Source organism: Anarrhichthys ocellatus, unplaced genomic scaffold, assembly GCF_004355925.1.
Source record: "Anarrhichthys ocellatus isolate YVR2014 unplaced genomic scaffold, GSC_Weel_1.0 scaffold23, whole genome shotgun sequence".
NCBI classification, from domain to species: Eukaryota; Metazoa; Chordata; class Actinopteri; order Perciformes; family Anarhichadidae; genus Anarrhichthys; species Anarrhichthys ocellatus.
Window position 1 is genome coordinate 4699209 of NW_022280053.1, and position 22766 is coordinate 4721974.

The 22766-nt window shown below is 41.0% G+C and overlaps 1 protein-coding gene across 3 annotated transcripts in view; it reads right to left on the bottom strand.

Moving 5' to 3' along the window:
- Positions 1-22093, bottom strand: part of eng (endoglin) — a 36560-nt gene extending 14467 nt beyond the window's left edge. The window contains exons 1-4 of one of the 3 annotated variants that reach the window (XM_031860015.1): positions 22004-22093; positions 20737-20907; positions 6894-7036; positions 1070-1183 (exon numbers count right to left, since the gene is read on the bottom strand). In XM_031860015.1, the coding sequence (XP_031715875.1) occupies positions 1070-1183; positions 6894-7036; positions 20737-20794 (315 nt within the window). In that variant the 5' untranslated portion in view covers positions 20795-20907; positions 22004-22093. Of the gene's footprint in view, positions 1-1069; positions 1184-6893; positions 7037-20736; positions 20939-21991 lie in introns of all 3 variants that reach the window. The other 2 variants (XM_031860013.1, XM_031860014.1) reach the window with 2 other exon arrangements.
- Positions 22094-22766: the final 673 nt, after the last annotated feature.

Here is a 22766-nt window from a genome sequence, read left to right on the forward strand (position 1 = left end):
ATGAGAATCTGACACCAGTACATGTAATATGGAGTTGGTGCAACAAAACAGCACAGGAGGCTGAAACTGCTCAATTCAACTGACTGAAAAGATTAGGACAACAAATAATGTAACACATAGAACCTCTAAATCATTTGTAATTGGATTCTTTAACACATCTAGATGCTAAATAGTTTAAATATTGGTTCAATATCAGTTCGAGGCAATGCCATTTCTTTGGACACTTCTGTCCCTTTTAATATAATTTCCTGTCTGGCTATTTAGTTTGGTAATAAAAGAGTGTGACATATCCCAAGAAGACTTTTCCGTCAAAATCTAAATTGAAGCCATCAGTGGTTTGTTTCAATAACAGGATTTTTGTGATTGATTCACCTCGTTAGGTTCATCGCCAATGCCAATTTAAATACCAAAATAGTTTGACACACTTCAATGACCAAACGGTGACAACCGCAGCAACACTTTCCCCCATAACAGTATTATTCCTCGATTTCATTAGATACTCAAACAGCTGAATAAAAGTTGTTTCTTAGCCTCCCTGGATTTAATTCACAGATATAATCGGCAGACACTGTGTAAAAGTGGGAATCTCCAATTTTATTGGAACATTAATTTTACAGCCGATGCCATCAGCCCCTCTTGTTGCTGGCCACTTGTCTTACTGATTTAGAGCGTGGATAATAAAAACTCAAAAACACAAACTGCCTCGTGCAGAGCAGCAACTGGGGAATATATATATATATACAGAAAACCAACATGGTTCATTGTCTCTCTTAAACTGCTCTCTCCAAAAAGCGGCACAGCTGTGGCAGTTTGACAGCATGCAAAACAGCTGGCACGAGATAGAAGCTCAGTAAATCTGGAGAAATTTAAAAATGATACAATACTGAAACAACAACACTTAATTTTTCATGATTACTTAGCACTTGTGTGACATTCTCTTGTATCAATAGCAAGCTTGAGTAATGGAATCACATACAACAGAGTAGCACATGAATGAAATGTAGTGGTATGTTGCACGATCAGCATTTTATTTCCCCTTCACTATTAAATAAAAAAAGGCGTCACTCACATAAATGTTGACGTCGGTGTTGAGGACGTGTGCACCGTAGGCCTTGTTTGGGGAGGTGAGGATGAGGTTCATTGGCTTGGCATTGGTCATCTCCAGAGAGAACATGTTGATATCCTGAGGGGAAAAGAAAGCAACATATTCCAACTCAGTTACTTTTAAAGCAATCCCAATGCACTTCACACATTAAAAGTTTACAGTGCCACTTATTTCGCTGGAAATCCAATGCGGCTTGGGCATGATAACGAGATAATTACTTCTAATTATGTGTGAAAGCCAGTACTTTGGAGTTTAGGATTGTGTTGAAGGCAGAGAACGTTTGGCAGTCGAGTTAATCTCCAGGTAGAACACTGGGACTGATCAGGAAGACAAAGAATTCAAGTGGCATGAATATTCACTCACACTGTGACGCCATCCATATGTTAACTACTGCACTGCCTATAATGAGTGTGTGCATTGTTTTACAAAGAAGTAAAACAAAAACAAAAAACTTTATGATATGTTTCAAGTACTTCAAACAATGCCTCTCGTTCCTGTTACATAATCGTTAGTGCTGGGTTTAATTCAGCTGTGCAGTCTGGGAAACTACAAACACATGACAGGCTCCGTTAAAATTTTGTTTATATTTTAGGAAACTTTACTGCCAAGGTAAAAAAAAAATAGAAACATCAAAACAATAGGATTTAAGGCACAGAATGTATGATTTAGAGACATTTATTTTTAGAAATAGAATATAATATGCATGTTTTCATAAGTCTATAATAACGTGAAACTGAGAATTGTGTTTTTGTTAGCTTAGAATGTGCCCTTCATATCTGCTCAGGGAACGGGTTCTCTTCACCGCCGTGTTCTAACAGCCCAGAATGGACAAACCGCTGATTGCAAAACAATGGTACCGCCAGCCGTCGTCTGACTTCATAGTGTCGTAGGATGGCTTTTGATCGAGGCAAACTGTGTTAACCCGGTTTTCCACTTTGCGGCTCACGTTGCCGCAGTCTGGGGAAAAGGGAGAAGTGAGCGGAGGGCTGTTCAGTTAGTTGCAATCGCCAACCACACAGCCAACAATTCCTACACACACTTTAAGCATTGTATAAAGTGTGACCTGATGTATGAGTATTTTGAAAAACTCTGAGCCAGCATTTGTTTTTCCATTTGTTTTCTGTATAGAAGAGGATATAGCCATTCCCCAATTTGCAAGCCTCCCTATCTGGCATGCAGTGCCATTAAATGAGCAAGACCTCAAGTTGACGGAGTAGAGAGACATTTCGCTCATGGCACCAAGTTTAAAAATAGTTCCAACTGCAGTTTAATTCTACACAAGTTTGATTCCATTGCTGTCCTATTGCAAAAATCAGTTGGGGATATGACAATTATTCTTGTTTTTGGAACTTTTAAATGTCAACACATGCATCTCTCCAGAAAAAGCCGTGCCAGTCATGCATATCGATAGACAGGAAGCTGTCTTTGCTGTCTGCCTCTGTGTTGACACAGACATTAATGAGGTTGTGTAGCTTGGTTCTATTCTTACATCTTCATGCAGTGCAAGTCCACAAGGTAAAAAAAAAAAAGCTATTAAAATCAATAATTTACCCGATGTGCAATGAGCTGCACTTTTTTCCATATTTCTATGCTGTATATCTCTATCATTAAAACTGTGGAAAATAGGGTGATGATACCCTAGAGTAATGATAAAAATATGAGTAATGCCATTAATAATAATAATGATACCAACTGTGTCACTCAAAGTGATTGTACAGTAGTCTTATTTTCAATTTATGTATTTCTTATAACTTGCAACCCAGTGTCCTCCCACATGTGGCTGATGCTGTGGTAGTTATATACTGTATATAAAACCTCCTTAACATAATGTAACACATAATGTAATACCTCATTACCCATATTTTCAGCTGAGGGTAACACAATGGCGATGTGATTCGCTAATCACCCCCACAGTCGCTCTATGAATCAGCCTTAATTACCATGATCCATATGTGCATAGGGTAAAGCTGCTACTGCTGAGTTTTATGGACGTAAGTGGTGGTGAGTAAACCGTTTCTCCGTGGAATAATAAGTCTGAGTTTAGAGGGTTTTTTTTCCCAAGACTGACTTAATTCCAATAAATCGTGGTTCTAATTACTTTTACTTCTATAATGGCCCGAGGCAATTGGGTTTAGAAAAGGGAAAGAGTCATGGATTTGAAATCAGTGCAATTGTATGACTCAATGCATTAGAAATGAACAAGAGCTTTAAAAAAGCTTGGAAAGATCTCTCCGGTGTGAGGCTTTTGTGGGAATTTAATATTCATAAATACAATCGTCTGCGTTAACATTTGACACCAAATATTTTATTCTGTCTATTTGAAGGTGGTTTGTTTTCAGAGCTGGGCCTGCTGGGGAGACAATGAGCATGCTGGGGAAACAGTGTGAATCCCTGATATTAAATTCATTCACTTGCTAGGAGATGTTGCCAGAGCTGGATCCAAAGGAATTGTGATGAGCTCAGGCTTCAGCTATGGACATTTTCAGACCCGTACATAACAAATTAGGTCTGAGACCATCAACAAATTGCCTATGAGCAAAACACATTTGAAAGAGCAGCTCACATGGTGCAGTGGATAGAGGGATCTGTCGTCTCACGCACACAAAAACACGTTTTTTTAATTGGCCAAAGGGGGAACTGGAATCCCAGGTGAAAATGAGGTGACATTAGTTTCTGGATGGACCAGGGGTCAGGATCACCTGTAAAAAAGATACCTTTCTATTTCTTTCTCTCTCTTTTTTTAGTGAAGCAAGACATGACAGAGTGGACTAGACGAGACAGAACTTAATGCATTTGGTGACATGACAGGATTGACACGACAGGGCAAAACAAACAACAAAAGTTCTATCTTACGGTGGGGGGGGGGAGTATTAGCAATTTTGATTAATAAAAGACTCTGAAGATGGAAAGTCTCATCACAAAAATAATATAGCCTGATTGCTTTGAAGACTGAAGGAAGATAAAAGGGACGGTAATTATATCACTTATCACAGATAGAGTCAGAGACTTTGAATTGTATTAACACAATGTCTTTCCAGAAAAAACACGTTCCTTTTACCTGAATCGCGTGGCACGTACACAGAGATATGAATGAATGGCATTTCCTGTGGAGTTCATTGTGCTTCATACAGAGACAACTCAGCGGTGCTTTCCTTAAATACTCCTTTCTAATGAGCTTCATTGTCTCTCTGTCTAGTTCCCCCCCTTCATCCTTTTGTGACTTCCATTCTTTTATTTTGAACTCTGAATCACGACTGTTGCTGACCCTGATCACTCACCTTTCTACTTTTTTTCCTGCGCTTTCAAGATACAATTGTTTTCCTTTTCAGACTTTTCTTTTTTTTTCTCGAGAGCATTTTTGAAGGGCCTTTTCTGATGCCGTTTCCAGTTATTCTTTTGGCTCACTCCCTTTAACTTGAATTGGCTCCGTTGGTGTAGTCTCGGCCTCGTGCCAAGACCCTGACTACCCAAGCCAGTGTGACATCAATGGGCCCCGTGCAAGCAGCTCCTCCCTATGAATTAGCCTGGCCTATGCAGCCCCTTGATGCTCCCTCCATAATTCTCTGTGCGGTCAAACTGTGAGAGTCAACTGTCCCTGGCAGGTTGTAAATCAGTATGAAACACAAAAGAGATGGGGAAGAAGGTGATAAGAATAATGAAAGGACAAAGAAATGGGAGGCAAGAGCAAACCTCCCATCTGACTGGGCAGTTTGGCAAGAGATGAAGATGTCCGCCATCCTCCGTGTTTACAAGAGGAATCTGTTCTAAACAGGCAGTCGAGAGCAGATAAGGGGTCTGTGTTAGTAGATCTTGTGTCCACTTTCTTCTTTCATTTGAAAAAACTCATAGTCCCACAAGAGATATGCAAATTCTGGGAAACGTCCATTGCCTCACACAGATCCCGAGCCAAATTCCTTTTGTGACCTCCCACAAACGCCACATGAATTCATACTATTTTAAGACAAATTGCACCATTATTTGTACAAACTACTTTTTGCAATGAAATTTGACTTTTCTTACCCACACAACATGATTTGTCTGGTTTTACTCTTCAGGCCTATTGAGGAGATGGGGAATTATTTCCCTCCTATTATGCTTTAAATCTGTTTTGTCATCAAACAGCTTTTTGTTCTGATTTCCAGTACGTTGAATATGCTGCAACACTGCAGTCCATTAAATGGGACTAAATACTTGTCAAAATAGTTCAGCAACATTTATGCCAATAACCCTGTCACTGAGGCAAAGACTGTTTTCTTCTTGCACAATGTTAGCACACCTACAAAACAACACTAAGCAGGGAAACATATCTGTTACAGGCATCTGTGAGGCTAACTAGCTACATTGATAAGATACTAATATAAATGGGTCGAAAAATCCAGAAAAAAAAAAATCTGCACTTATACTGAATAAATCAGCTTATCTTACTGGTGAAGGTGTCCCTTAAGAGAAGAATTATGACAGGATTCTCTACAGCTTTCCTAAAAGCAACTGACGGAAAGGACCTTGAGTGCTTTTATTAATTTTTATAGAGGTGATTGATTCAGGCCTGCATTGTATTGCCTGCACATACTGTAGCACATCTGCTTCCCTTCTCATACTCGCCACCAAATGAGAAAGCATGGCCAGCAGAGTGTAAAATAAAAAACAGACAATAAATAAACTGCAGTTGCTTAACACAAGCTATGTGAAAGTACAACATAAAGAACTCTGAGAACCAAGAGAAGAAGCAAATAAACAGAGCACACTGATAAAGAAATGACTAATGTGAGCTGACCGACAATGTTGGACAGTGAAAAATGGAGTCTGGCACAGCAATAACAACATATAGATTAAAAGTTTGCACGAGTTTCTTTCTGGTGTCATTTCCTAAAGCTAAAAGTAAAGGAAAATGACATAATACACCATCTGAAATCATGGTGTATGATCGTTTAACTGAAAAAGAAAATTCACTGAACACACAGTCAAACATGCAGAGCTGGGTTGTTATTGAAGTCTGTTTAGTGTTAAAAAAAAAAAATGCAGCATGTTGGGAAACCCTATCTGTCCGACATGTCTGGCATCCGTTAAGGGTTAGTTAGTTATTTGGCTGATAAAATTTGGACATGGAAGTGTGTGTGTTTACATCTTATAGTGTGGGAAGAACATTTTGAGGCTTATTTATCCCAAGGATTAGAGTTCGTGCAACAACAACATTAAATGTACAACAATAACATTAGCCATGACAGCGTTACAGTGAACAAGCATGCACAATGCCATCATCCTGAGACCAAAGAGGCAAAATGGAATTCAGCCATTATTTTTTCTCTTTAAACCTATACTTTTATCACTGTGGATTCTAACTGATTACTTGCGTTTGTAACAATGACGGTCGTGTGCAATGCTTGGACCGGCACAATGCTTCTTCCTTTTACTGTAGGTGTGACTGGACTTGACAAATTGGACTGTCCACACTAAAGGATGATTATTTAGTGGATGATAACATACCCAGGACGGGCCACGGTATTGGACTTCAATGACAAGGCAGCTGTGTTGTCAGCTTGACGGATAGCTATGGTGTTGATTTGTGTAGCCTTTGAAATTTTGACGTCCTCTTGCAGGGGAGCTTTTCAATTGTCATCTGGTCTAGTATACAAATTAGGTAAATTAGAGTATCTTTTTCCCATTATAATATTGCTATTTTACTAGCATAGCCTCTAACAATTCACTCACTGCCAAGCAGATTTTCCCCCTTTTTACATTTATGTAATTAGCACTCAGCACCTCATTTGTATAACCTTGACATGCTTACCGTGGTGGTAAAGTTCAGGTTAAGGATGTGGACCTCTGCCTTGTCCTCTCTGATGAAGCTGGTCCAACAGCCAATTAGAATCTCACTCACGTAGACCCATGGGTTGTCATTAACCTCCATTGGATCACACCTCTGACTTGAGGCTGAAAGAAATCAAATACAAATGGTTAAGCAGTGTCAGCAGCATTCAATCAGGTTCCACCAAATAATCTCTTGCCTCCAACATTAATACGCAAATTCCTACATTATCCAGTCCTGTGTGTCAAATGCCAAGTTCCGAGATTATGGCTCTATCCGCAGCACAATCCTGTCATATTTGGACATGAACAGCACATGAATCAAGACCACTATTTAAAAGATAGATGAACGAAGCAATGTAACAGATTCCTTGTCGGAAAGAGGCTAAATTTGTTATTTGTCATTCTGAAAGCTTTTCCCTGATCTCAGAGTATGGATGTTAAATGTGTGGGTAGGACTACATTGTTTAAGAACGAATCTGCCGGTTCACGTTTATCAGGCATGTCAGGATACCGGTCTGCAGTCATTCATCAAGCCTGCTCACTCTGCTCTCCGCTACGAGCCTGCTGTTTAACCTGGGCATCCGTGTCTCTGGAGGCCGAATTAATCAAGCCGAGGCTGTGCGGTCATGGATGAGGGTGGGTATAAATGCCTGGTGTTTGACCTGTGCTACGTGTGTGTGTGTGTGTTCTATTGTGTGTGTAAGGTGAGTATGCATGTGCACACGCTCACTCTAACTTGTCCCAATCAGGCAGGTACAAAATATACTCCAGCAAACTTCGTCTTTCTTCAAGAAGAACGGTGGAGAACAGAGTGTAGGGGGTCAGATGTCTGTTCCAACTCGTCTTTTTACTGGCCCATCTCCCTCCTTTAGCTGATTAGAGATAGAATGGTCTGGTTGGGCCATTATGGGAGTCCTGTGCCATTGTAGTCTTTGTGGCGACCACAATGGCTGACACAGTCTCCAATTTGGATTTACTCGTCAGGATAAGGCCTTAAAGCCACCCAACTTCCCGATGGAGTGGATCAGTCAGCACTACTCTGTCCTGCGCCTAAGCATTAGATAAGCACATCTTCAGTAAGATGAATACAAGCAATATATGTCTGAGCATCGACTCTGCAAGCCTCAATCACCCCCAAAACAGTTGCCGCTGAAGCATAAAAGCGAGCAAGACTGATATATATATATATCATAACAGATACAACTAATTTAGTAAGCAAATGCTGCATGACATAGCGCTCCACTGACTTTTATGATGTATTTGGTCTGTTAACCCAGCAAGCCTCAATCCCTCAGAGAGGAGACGAGGAGTAAAGCAAGTGAGACGAGAAAGAAAAGGGAATCGAGGGGAAAAGGGTGAAAAGAAAATTGCAACGTTCGGAAGGTCAACAGGATGTGTCGTATTTAGAAGCAGCGCTAATCAAAGACCCTGGTTGAGGCAATGTCATCCCCCGCGGTGGAGGGGAACGGACGGAAATAGAAATATAGAATAAAAGTGATAAATGCAATGAAAAACAGCAAGAACAAAGGGAGCTAGAACATGGAACATATTCAGCTCTTTCTCCTGTTTTTTTGTTTCACCCACATTGAAATTAGGTTGGTATTATAGACTCTTAGTCATTTGTTCAATCCATTAATTTGTTCATAACATCTCTGACCCATAATACCACTGATGGGAAAAGAGCCGCTGATGAGATGTCATTGTTAGAAATAGCTGAACTGAGAGGCTTCTTATTGTTGAACATTTTGGAAATGATACACCTTTTGTTTGTGTCCCATGAAAATCTTATTTTTGTCCTATTTCCTGGGGGAGTAATACATCCTACCACTGTTCTTTATTTTAGGGTCAAATCAAGTACACATTTGGCACTATTCAGGGATTTAGGGGGGCTGCATCACTCCTGGAACAACTTCTTCACTGTTTCTTAGTCCGCTCAGCTTTGGACTGCAGCTTTTTTAGCTAATCAAGAGGGAGAGCCATCCATGATCCCTTGCCATCTCTCCCCCCCCCCCTCACCCTAGAGGTCAAGGCTGATTTCCTGTTATTCTGGCCCTCTGTGCTAATATCTGTTGCTCAATATCTGCATCCATAAAGTTATTTCACTCTTGTTCTGCTGTGACAGGGTCAACGGCCCATGACTGTCGCCCAAGCAGTCTTGGTATAAATCACACTGACTGCGTAAGGCTGTGTGCGTGAGTGTGCGTACACGCATGCGACACTGGTCTCGTTTTTTACAAGTCACCATAGGATGTGAAGAACATTCATTTTGCCCTCTTGACCCCGGAAATGCCAATGGCCTCGCTAAGCGGTTTGCTGGTAAATGAGGTATAGAACAACCATTCCATTCCCTGTCCTCTCCATACTTATATCAGTCCCCCCCCCCCCCCCCCCCCCCCCCACCCTCGCCCACCCCCCCCCCCCCCCCCCGTTTCCCATTCCATGAGAAGACATGTTTATGGATGTTGATGATTTTCATTTAGATGTTAGGTATGAGGGGGAGATGTGAGTGGAAAACCATTAGGGAGCATTAGGGAGGACAGGAAATGGCCTAATTTCACGAAAAGTGCTTATAATCACATTTGACCTTAAACTTTGCGTTAATTCTTGATGCAAATTCCATTAAATAGGTATCAATGAATGTGTCTGCCTGAATAGACTGCTGCCAATTACCATAATAACAACACTATATGGCCAAATGAACAGACTTAATGTGTATTAAACACATTTAACTGGAAACATTATCATAGCAAACTGATCGAATGCTTATAAAATGAAGACCAACGAGTGTGCAGCCAAAATCGATGATGGCCAATTTGCTGATAGCGCAGCAGCCTTTGGAGAAAAAGCACATTTTGTTGGAATGTGCCAATATATGGGAGCGATGAATAAACTTACAATATGATACACTTTAAAATACCATCAGCATTCCCCTGGTTTGTCTGCAGCACCTGGAGCCATAACTAACAAGAATATAGAATAAACGTTTGCAGGACAACAAAACCTCCCATCTAGTAGCTTCCCATGTACAGGGCCTCACTGCTCTCTGCTCCCTAACCTCCAGGGTATTCCAGAAAAAGATAGGAGACTAGTTCACAAATTACCGGCATCCGTTTCCCATGTCTTCAATTGTGCATAGTACCATTAAGACAGCACCACTACTGTGACCATTTTGGGACATCTCAGGATTAGCTTGACATTCACTTTTGTCTGTTTGCAACAGTCTGAAGGCTGACTTTGCTAAGTTTAGCTCAACAAGCTGCGTTGCGTCAGGCTGCTGTACGTTGTCAGTTTCAGTTGTACTTTATCAGTTTTAACTTTAGTCTGGCAGCTTTAGCTGTAGGTAAGCCAGTTCGAGTTAACGTTGTGCTTCAGACATATATGTTGTGTGAAGTGTGAACTGTGCACAGTATAGAATCTGAAGTGCAGCTGAGTCTCACGCCGGGTTCACACTGAATGTAGAAATAGTTTCGGCATCTGGTCTAATTTCTATGCGTTCCTCGAGCTAATCTGGGAAGAAAGCACTGATAAACTACTATATTTATCAGAAAATAGCCAGTGAAACTGCGGTTTGTGATTGTGGTTTTTAACTGACATATACATTTCACATACTTGTCAGTTGTGTCAAACCAGAGAGCGAGCGGCATGAGTAGGCACACATACGCGTACAAGCAGACAGACAGAGTGACAGAGTGAGTGAGTGAGAGATTCGCTCTATAGAAAATAACAGAGGAGCAGAAACGCTTGTTGACTGGTGTGGAGAAATGCGCTTCTGGTGTGAACAGCCGGGCTCCTGCTTGTGCGACAATTGACTTGGCACGGTGCTCCAGCGTCCATTGTGAAGCCGCTGTTATGGATGAGGAGTAAAACCCCACAAAGTAGAGCTTGCACAGATACAATCGAGTCCAGTCGAGAGCCGAGTCTGACACTTTGAACTTGACATGGCCGTAACATTTGATCAACTAGAAAGATTTATAGATTGCAGCTATCCTGCAGCTAGCCTGACCAACAACACCACGTGTGCATTAAAGTGTTATCGCCATTGTCTCAAGACATAAATTAAAACACCCTGTAAAAAGATAATTAATTCAAAATGCCAACCTGAACCTCCTAAATCCAGTTTCACTTTCTACGTAATTACACAGAGCTCAACATAGCTGCACTGAGGCCGGTGGCTGTGCTATGGGCGCTCCAGGAGACTTTGAGGTGACTTATCTTAGTTTTTCTTCATCTTATTCTGCCTTTTCTCAGAAGTGTTTGAACACGAACGCTTTAAGTCCCTAACAGTAACTGTCATGACATGCTAATGGCGGCACATACACCGCTTTGCTAGTATGCAAAACTGCTTTAAAACACTTTTGAGGAACACAATGACTCACTGACATAGCAATCATTAGAAAATTTGCTACAAACGTTAAGTAGCATTCTTGAATGCTAAAAAGAACATGTATATTTCAAAGTTGAGTGGACCAAATTACATTGTATTGTTATAACTGCTCTTGGAAATATGTTGTCATAATGTGGGCGGTCATCGAGGCATTAGCGAGGCCAAAAGGGCATTGCAGGGTATGTGAGCAGTGCACTCACGGCTCCAGCCCTCAAACATTACATTATGCTGACAGCCATAATACAACTTTAGGGTAGCATTCACCACATTGTTGCACACTATGTTAACATTATGTTGATTTGAAAAAAAATCAATCTGTTTCAACCCATCCAACCAAACTGGAAATGGGTTTTCTCTTACTGTGAGAGGAGAGAAAGTGGAGAGACACAAGTAGAAAAAGCTAGAGTGGCAACGAGTGGAGTGGCAAATTGTAAATGGACTTGCATTTGTGATGACAGAATAACCTTAAGAGAGGAGATGCAATTGTTGTCGCTCCACTTATTTACATGAACACTATTTCACCATACAAGCAACTTGTATATGACAAAGTATGACAAACATAATTGAGAGGTCATACTGCATTTCTTGGAAATGGCACACTGTGGCGCCTGATTTAACTTCTGCACAAAAAAATGAAAAAGCGTTTTTTTTTCATTTTTCCCTGGGACTGTATATCTAGATTATAATTTCTGTTCAGTATCATCTAAAATTGACCTTATCTTAATTTAGAAATAATAGAACTATGGTAATAGAGGTAACGACCAGAGGAAAGTCTCTTCTTGAAAAGAAAAATCAAATGTCTTTTGACATTTGATTTAATGGATTCAGATAAATGGTTTATCTGATAAACTAGCAGATTTTTGCTGAGATTTTTTGAGGTTATGTTTGGTGGAAATGGTGGACATGGCTCGTTGTTAGTGCTACCGCCAGTGTTGTTTCTGTTCACTAGCTACTTCTGCCTGTAAATTAAAGCTCTGCCTGCCTGTGTGTAACACTGTTGCATCAACTTTGAGCAGCCGTGCTGTGCCGACATTGCAGAGTACTGACAGGCAGAGGCGAGGTCTTGAATTTTTATCACAAATAAATGTTGATTTAGATTCAAGGGATTGAGTACCTGCGGCCCAATAACAAGCCGGCTTTTCACTTACCTCGGGCAAGCAAGCAGACAGACTTGATTTCATGCCCTGTCTATTATGCCATCCATGATTGTAAGTCACTGTGTAAAAGAGCACCAGCTACTTGAGAGTTTAGATGGACTAATAGTACTTGAGGCTACAGTGCACTGCTCGGGGGGGAGTGTTACCCTGACGGCAGACAACGTCAAGACGAACTGTCTCCCTTGGTCCCTCGGGGTAGGGTAAACTGTTTGTGTCCAGGGTCGGTTGTGACGGGGAAGGGGGAGGGAGGGGTCAGCGGTCCTATCAGAGTTTGTCGGAGAGGGAAAGGAGAGCTTCAAGGCCACACACACACACACACCTATTGTCCCGGCGTTTCCGCAACTGCTGATCGAGGCCTGACCATCCACAGGAAGGTAAACAACCCCTTATCAGTGCTCTGCAGGGGCCTGTACTGTCCCCTGGCCTCTCAAACCTGCATACTACACATTACACACTCCATACCACACACACGCTTCCTGACCATCTCATCTCCCTCATAAGTCCTGAAATTCAACCCCAAAAATTTGCTGATTAGTCTCGTCAGTATAATGGCAAAATACTTTCTGTGTGTGCCAAGTCCCTGCGTCCAATGTTTGCTGGAGGATGTGATAGCGGGTCTGGAGACAGCCTGTCTTCACACTAGCTCTGTTTACACCTCCGGGAGCCATTCGTCCGTTGTCTCATCGTTGTCGGAAGCCAGCGGAACAACAAGTCCAACAGTGGCGTATGGAAGGTCTATGGCTCACTTCCTCCGTTGTTCACTCACTCACTCAGAGCACTGTCTGCGGCCAGTAATTAGGCATTCCTTATTCTTTGATGCAGATGAATCTGATGGTCTGGATTGTGGTTATTCTAAGCATGCAGCAGCTGCGGCCATTAAATATATGCCATCATTTTTATGTTGATTTTCCAATACACTCTCAGGTGATCTGTTATATTCCAGACACCATCAGTTACTGGGAAGAGCACGTCGTTTCCATTCACTTATATAGTTATCCCCCCCATACACTGAAAGAGCACTAGCAAAACACAATTAATCATCCAAGTGTTAATTGGTGGATAGACAGACTAATTTAGCAAGTTTCATGCTAACTGCGTGCAACCAGAACAGATTGAAGCTTTGGAGATGCATTGCACAGTGGTTGCCCCCAATCATTCAAGATTGATGTAGCTTTGCACAACATATGCTTCGTGGAGAACCAACAGAGATTAGCTCGTTATTCTTGACTGATTTTTGCCAGAAAATATTAATGCTTTCCGATACGAGGGTGGCATCGTAATGAAGGCTCTGTTATTTTTTATACATATTAAAAGTGAGGGAAGTTAAAAGTACAATAAATGCATCCCAGGGTAAACAATAACCAAATATTGTTTTCTGATGTTAAAGTCTGTTAACATCAGAGAAGCCCATTTATTTTGTATTTTTTATATTTTGGTCACACAAATGCTATCGGGCCTCAAACAACATAAAGGTTTTGAATTATCTAAGTGAGCTCTGAGACCGCTTCAAATTTATGATATCATTTTCACTATATAACTAATGGAAGTGTCTGAACTGGTGAGAGTTGTTAAATAAGTGTAACTTTATTCCCTCCAGCGTCTGTGAAAATATTAAGTATCCAGAGTTTGACTGTAAGATTTGTTGTAGTTATAGTATATGAGCAGATTAAAATAATCTGTCAGATGTCTCGAGCCTTTTGCTTTGAGTCACATAGTCTGCTTTCTAACATATTGCAGAAATATGAGCAAATGTCCAAATCCAGTGAGGATTCTCCCATCCCAGCACACACACACACACACACACACACACAAGCTCTCTAAATACAGATTGACCGGTGTGGCACCTGAATCAACAGGAAAACGACCCACCCAGTGCTTGAATCAAGAGGTTATACAACACACTGGACAGTGCTGACCACTTTAGGGTTTGCGGAAATATAGTATACTTTCTAACGAAAAAATGCCATGTACTTAGTTCAACAAAATTGGATGAGCATGCTCTAAAATGCTATTTTGGGGTTTTGTCAGAATTTCCTTTCGGCCAAAAGAAAAGGTTAAAAACAAAGGCCCTTCATTCGTGCTAAAACATGACATGAAGCATTTGAGCTGACATTTGAGCCGAGAACATTTTGTTCATAGCTATTCAGGAAGCGATTAAGGGGCTGATTCTGCCCAGCATAACAGTACCCTCATTAATGAAAGTCACTGGTGAATAAAGTTTGAAAGAAATGAAGACATATGATGTAAAATGCTAACCCCCCCCCCGCCCCCGACATCGGAAGCCTTCCGAACTTTGACTGTTAGTGAGAGGTGAGACAGCTGAGCCTTTTCTATCCAGGTACATGTCCTGCGTTTCTGCAGACCCCAGGACTGAGCATGGGTAGACAGACCTAGAGATAAGAGTACATTATGCCATGCCTTATCTGGACAGACCGCAGGCATGTCGATATGAACAAGTGGTCGCCATGCTGACGAGGCGTTTATCTCGCCCGCCACTAATGAGCCATTCAGTGCTCATGCAACTGCATGAGGAAAAGCGTCGGGCCAGGGGGCGCAAGACCTAGCAGTCACACAGTAACACAGCAAAAAGCCTTAAAGAGCTATACTGATGAGCATAGATTTCTAAAATCCTCATTCATACTAAACTCTTTCCGTTACTTAAATTATTTAAAAGCAGGCATGACTATTAAAGCAATGCTGGAGCGCCATTTAGAATAAGAGGGATCCAGTCCTGTAACAGAAAGTGGCGGTTAAGACCAGACACTATCAGCTTTTTATAACAATAATAATTAATATGTATAATAAATAATATTCAAAATGTGTATAGTATAATAATAATGAACAAGCAGGGTTAATTATTCTTATCTGATTTTCACCTTTTTCTATTATTCAAAACACATACTGAAGAATTTCTGGGTTTTCCGACCAAATCTAAAGACAATTTAAATCAAAAAGAGTATAATGTATCATCCATATTGTCACTATTACATGAAATGCCATTTAATTGTGTTTAGTTGTTTTTTTTTAATCCCACAAATAGCATTACTTATATGCCACATTGCATGCTAGAGCCATCTTGAGTAACAGTCAAGTGTTAGCTGGTGAAAGTCCTGCGGGAACAAACAGCAAAGAGGAACATAGCGTTAGTGAGGCTCTCCTTCACTGCATTTTCAAACAGAGGAACTCCCGGCAGTCAGAAATGGATTGTTATTTGGGAGGGGCATAACATTCGAGGAGATTGAAATCGGTCTAGAGGCAGCGACAAGTGGTCGCGTCTCCCTGCCACCCAGTCTGACGGCAGGCAGAGCTGGCTCACTGCAGTAAAACGGGGGAAGTGGACTGTTTTGACTTTCAACGCCATATTTAACATGGCTTTTTTTCCTTTTTTCTTTAAGCCTATTTCAGTATTGCCTGCCTGCCTTCTGAGGAACTTTGGTCATCATTTTTTTTAACACATGCGTTGTTTGTTTCGTATTTTTCAACATATTTTGTTGAACAACTTAGTCTTTTATCCTCACTTTTTCTAACTTATCATTTAACTGGGTCTCCATATCTCCCGGTCTTTATCTCCGTCTTGTCCTTTTTTCCTATCTGTGTTTTTTTTTAATCCCCTAGCTACTTACTTCTCTTTCCCCACATCTTTCCTCTGAACCACTTATCTGCTCTTTGACAGTCACAGAAATTTGACCCCCCCACTCCCTTACTGTCTCCATGAATCAGTCTTTATGAATTCTGTTATCTCTGTCTGTCTGTCTGTCTGTCTCGCTCTCTTTCCCTCTTTATGATTCATTTTCAGACGGCCCTCCCTTCTTCTCCAGCGGCTCGCTAATCACTTTTGTGCTTTTCCTTTAGCCCGTGGAGGGAGACTCTGGGGTAGGCAGAAATGTAGCAGGAGGTCTGGTAGTTAACATCATGATGCCTGGCTCCCGCTGGGAAAGTTGTTGCAGAAAGGGGCATGTTCAACACTACTTCCCTACCAGGAAACGCTGGGCACACAGTGGATAAAATCACAAAATGCAAAGACTTCAGTCAGACGCATAGATAATTGTTTGTGTCCGACTGCTACAGGCAGCTTAAGTGGTAGCAGTTATTGTGCTTGCAATTCTGAAATAGCCCGGAAATATGAAATTGAAAAACGTCTTATATAACTAACTCCCATTTAATAAGCAGCTAGGTCCAGACAGAATCTCAAAACTTTCACTTAAATAATGTGCAATATGTACGGTAAGATATGACCAGAATTTTTTGTCTAAAACATAAAAAAAAAGAAAACGAATGTGAAGTGGTAACAGTATTTACATTATGTTGAAGATGGCTATTGTGTTGCAGTTATCTACTGAAATGAGCGCACAGACCAGCTAGCCCCGGCCCGTCCAGTCTTGTAATACCACTTGTACCTCTAGAGGCAGTAGTGAGTCACTGTAGTGTTGTGTCTGTCTTCAGTCCACCATGAGAAGATGGAGAAATAGAGCGTTTTTTTGTTTTTGGAGCGACATTGGAGCTTGCACCATAAAACCAACTAGAAGTCGGAATATCTCGGCCTGTGCTATCTTTTTTAATCTATCCCCCAACTTTATGCATGACAAATACTAAATGTCAGCAGTAACCCTCCGAGAGATGTGTAAAAATGATGTGCTTTGTCCTGTCTGAGGCAGATGTTATCACATCCATAGTGAAAGGTGGCAAATGAAATACATTCTTTAAACAACACAATTGCAAGAGAGTGTTGCAACAGACTGAAAGAAAGAAAGATTAACAAAAGACTGATGTCCAAACTAAAAATTGAAAGAGGCACAGATAGGAGCCTGGAAGAAAAGGTAAGCCGTTAGCATGTTTTATCATAAAGCAAGGACAAAACATGGAGGGAGAATTAATTCCACTATTTCAAAGGCCTCGCCACCTGTATGATCTTGCCACAAACAAATACCACAGTTAAATGACTAAAGGGATTTAGACGAATTGTGGCACCATAAGCACTCAGAGATAAACCTGTAGGCTGGACCATGTAGGAACTTCAAAACAAACAGATACATTTTTAACACAATTAACCTCACAGGGGAGGCAGTGTAATGAAACTAAGACTGCTGTGCTGTTGTCTGTTTTATTGGCGCCTGACAGAGGCCTGTCCAGAGATTATGGATGCGCTGTAGACAAGAAAGAGACTGATCTCTTTCTTGTGACTGATCCCAGCACATCAGGGATTTTAATAATCAAGGTGTAAGGTGAAAGCAAGGATGAGCTTCTCTAGGTTTAAAAGAAATAGGCAGTGGGCGATTTTATAAATAATCCAGAGCTGATGAAAAACAGGATCTCATGTCAAATTCCAGGGTAGAAGTAAGAGCTGTGTCTGGGTTCTTTTGCCTGCGGTTTTAGATAGGCAGACAGAAAATGAGTGTTGGGACTTAAGAAGTTGATCTGGTGGACTTAATCACAAAACCGCAGTTTTACTCCGATAATCGCTGGAGAAGGCTGTGAATCATCCAGCAATTTCCATCAACTACAGTCTTTACATTTTGCAAAATTGGTCAGATTATCTAGATACTTTATCTCGGGCTGCTGCAACAGTACTGATACGTCCACTGGCTGATATTAGAACAACTTAACAATGTACCCCAGAACATTTCAAATTAAGCAAAAAGTCTATAACCATGGAAGTAGTCTATTAAAGAAAAACTATTGCCAAGCGATCTGATGGTGTTTAAACTGCACAACACCAATTCCCTCATTAATCGACCAGTCATGATACTGCATCTCTCCAAAAAATAAATAAATGCATGACAGCAGAAGACAGGGCAGCGGGCTCAAGGTTCCAGTTCCAGGAAATGAAGCGGATAAGTATATACAAGTCTCAGACTTGGTCCCTTGGCAAGGTATTTATTTATATAAATATACACATACATGTTATGTACCTAGGATATTAACAGATAAAGTAGACAAGTGTTCAGGTTTCTTAAATTGTGAGCGCAGTAGCTGCTGTACATTCAAAGCGTGCCTCAGACATCACAAAAGGATTTAATAAGCCTGATATCAAGGAGCTGACAGGAGAAACAAAGCTAAAGCTCAAGTAAGACTCCATACCATTGCCTGCAACTGGCCAAGAGAGACGTGGGATTTGTTGCAGGCTGCAGGCTATTTTTGATTTACTTTTTCTGTTTACTTCTTCTTTTAAAAGAAAAAAAAAACTTTCACATCGCGTCTGCTCCCACACTGATTCGCAACTGGCGAGGATGCTGTTAAACAAACAAACCTCAAATCTCAGTGAGTTTTCACAGCACCTCACTCAGTCTGGGAGCGTGCAAATTTCATTTTGTATGGAGTATACTCTTGGCCGTAATGAGTCACACCTGATGTTTGTGCCTTATTTGTTCAACAACAACAATAGTACTAAGCCCAGGAGACAATGTCAGAGAAAATTACAAATTAATGTGACAACACTGAACTATATAATGACAAATACACAATGCCTGAGATAGAGGAATGTATACATGTCACAGCAATGTTTTGATTAATGCATCAACATTCAGTGCACAGGGTCAGAGGACACTGCTGTCTGAGAACAGTGTCTGGGTCTTCTTCTAAAGATGGTGTTGCCGGAAAGAAATTAAGAGAAGAAGAAGGAAAGGAAAAATCCTTGGAACCTCTTTCAAGAAATAAAGAAAATGATTTCAGGTCTATTTTGTCGCAGGCAATTAAGGCTAAACTGAACATCTCCTTGAAGACTCCACCAGCAGACAGTGAGACTGATCCCCTGCGGTGGAAGCTTCATGAGGTCAACTCTCCGCAGGTCTGCCAGTTGGCCATAAGTATACCTCTGTATCCCTGCCATTAGCACCCCATGCTGAGGGGGTGTTTTAACACTTGTGGCTATATTGTGATTTGACATACAGTAGGTCAGCACTGAAGACAGATTTAGTGGACAGGCATGTTTTTTCTGGCACATGATCATAACAGTGATGTATGCCTGCCAGGGCCAATTTAAAAGTAAGTTGGAAATGCCAGTTTATTATTTTAGTATAGAGAGACAGGGTGTGAAAAAGGTTATTTGGCACTGAAGTGTTTGTGCCAGCTTGGAAAATGAATGCGGACAACCTTATTTTGCTGACAGTCTGTGAGAACTACTACATAACAGCAGTGTGCATTATGCTTTCTTTTATGGCATTTAGAGTGTGAGGGGATTTTCTTTCTATACATTCTCTTACCAAAATAAAAAAAAAGCTGCTGAGAACAGAGAGTGTACATCTTTATTACTTTTATCATAATTGTCACTCAGATACACTCAGATAGTGGTACAGTTTGTCTAAAACTATATAGCATAAGATTTATAGGGTTGAAAAGACCAGTTAATCTCGAATATCTACCTAAAATTATATAAAAGTTTTGACTAAAAACTTTATATACCATACATTACATCTATGTATTGAAGATATTTGCACAACAAGGTAGTAATAAAATACATTAATTAGCATTGTTTTATTTATTGAATCCATGTGACCACAGATGCCAGATTACTGCAGGGAAGTGAGACCCAAACACCCCGAGGCTGCAGTGCAGAGCACTGTTAACAGTGTGAGGCTGGATTATGGCCTGAGGGCACAGGGATAGTTTCAGATCTCTTTGCCACCTTATAGGGATTACAGGTTTGAATTCGATATGGATAGCCACAGACAACCCGTGGAGGGAGTGCTAGAGGGGGCCAGCAGAGGAGGATCATATGAAACGTGTAAGCTCCCCACACGTTTCCTTGTGCCTTGTGCCCGGGCCGTCTTTCAATAACATATTCTCCATCACTAAAACCTGAACAACTACACAAACAATTGCTCCCCAAGATGAATCAGAGGTTCAATAGTCTGAGTATCATCGGATTTATTTCCCTACTCTATCAAAAATATTGTGCACTATATAATCTCTGAGCTGTTGTAAGGATAAACCATCATTCAAGCCAAAAGACTTCACAACAACTATTTTGCACATAACCTCTCTCTACAGATCGGTAGTAAAATCCTGATTTATCGTGCAAGTTAAAACAAGAAGAAGAAGAAAAAAGAGCGAAATAATAGTCTTCAGTATGAAATTATGGAAGAACAGAAGATGGGACAAGATTAATATCTCCCTTTGAACTTTGGGTCGACAGAAATATGCCCTGGGGGCTCAATAGCCACTAAACCCATGCGGCCTGTGGTTTGTTGTCTGAGGTTATACCCTTTTCAATAAATGCACGTTTTATAACCCAGCGACATAAGATCTAAATGCTGAAAACGCTGAACATCAGCTGGTAGACTTACCAGAGGCTGCAGCCGTGATGCACAGAAGAAGTGCAAACCGCGCCACGTGACCTTCCATCTCTGTTAAGTTTACGTTCGAGGTGCCGGTAGAAGCGGAGTCTGGGTCTCTGGGGTGTGAAGCTTCTCGGGCAGAGGCTGGAGAGTCCTCGTCTAGTGGCAGAGCAGCAGTGACTGTGACGGCGGAAGAGCAGACAACTCCAGTCTTTAAGGCAAAAAAAAAAAAAAAAGAAAAGAGGCCGGAATTCAATGAGGAGATATGATGGTTGACAAGGATGTGACCAGCTGCCAATCTTATGTCACTTTCTTACTCAGCATACAATGTCAAAACAAGTAGTGTAAGCACATCTATCTCCTGTTATCCAACACACATATATCCCATATCAGCCACACATGTGGGCAAAAGTATTGTACATGAATATAAAAAGTGCAGTTTTATCATCAATAACCATATTTTATTAGCGTCATGCAACAAAGTAATTGAGAGCACCCAGGGCATCGGTCACTTAAACAACCTATTCAACACTGACAGCGGAGGAGTTGCTTAAATGTTTGAAATTCCTCCAGTGAGATGACAGGATTTTCCTCCTGAGACAATCCCGCAATAATTATGTTTCGCCTTCCTGGCGCACAATGAGGGTCTGAACCCAAGGGTTATCTGGTGGTCACTAAGTTCTGGCCCACTGTTGCAGGAAGCACTACGGCATCGCTTTCTTTAAATAATATCACAATGCCGACATCAGATAAGGAGGAGACTGCTCTTGTTATATGATTCATATAGAGGGAAAGGAAGAGCCTGTGTAAACTGTTGATGCACTTCCAAAGGAAAACAGTCACGTTATTTCCCCGCGCACCTCTTACTGCAGGAGAAAACTGTCTTAATCACTAAAAGTGTACTTTAAAAAAAATCCATAAATAGGCTGAACTGGTGAAACAAAAACAAAAAAAGAGTCCACCAATAAACACTTGTAAACTGCTAAGGATGGACTTAATGAGGCAAAACAGTGATATGAAAGTAGATCCCTTATACGAGTATCGACATTTTGGCCATAACTCCTTGTTTACACAAATCTAATACTAAGCACTTATATATATGTTATTTGATCGGCCAATCATCGCAAAGCAGACATAACACGGACTGGTCGAGGATTAAGGACAGAGCATGGCTGCTTTACTGCCCCCTAGGCTACCACGGAAATAAAATGGACCACACACATCCCTGTGGAAATACGGCAGACTTAAAACAAAAGTCACGAACCTCCAAACTTACTTTTCAGGTTAGGGTGGCTTTCTTGAATAAAGTAAGGCTTTGTAATCCACGGGCGAGGATGTGGCCGATGTAACGATGTCAGGACTTTCCAAACTTTTGAGCTGCCTGGGCGGTGCAGATCTACTTTTGTACCCCTCCCACCGGCCTTTTTTTCTTTTTCTATTTCCGAGCAACATTAGTGCTGCTGCCCCTGTCATAGCATTGTCATATCTGGACAACACAGAATATATTAAACATGGGTCTGAATCTCAAAGTTATTATTGTGATTTTGTAGCATTGCATTTTATTAATAGCCTAGGTTCCTTTGTTCTTCAGCTACAGTCTTTATTTAGATAGGCTATAGTTTCCTTTCACAAATAAAAAACAGTCAACATTAATTTACACTTAACAAAATTAAACACCTCTTTGTGTCCTATTGGGCAACACACAAAGTGCTGCCTTAATATCAATCTCAAAGAGGGGCACCTATAAACAGTTGCCTTATTGTAGGTGTCTTTTTGACTCACACTTCCCAGAGAGCCCAACAGTGTTCCCCGCTTGTGATTTTTCCCTGTATGTCGCCACAGACACCCAGTTTGTAATACTGTAAATGCAAAATGTCTTTCATCGGTGGGCCATAGGCTCAATGCCTGTTGTGTTACCTCATTCTGCCATATATAGGGACTTTACAGACACTTAAATAATAATCTTTGAGGTTATTACTTTAAATTGGGCTAAATTTGAAATTCAGAGTATATCTCCACACAGCTCTCAACATTGCAAC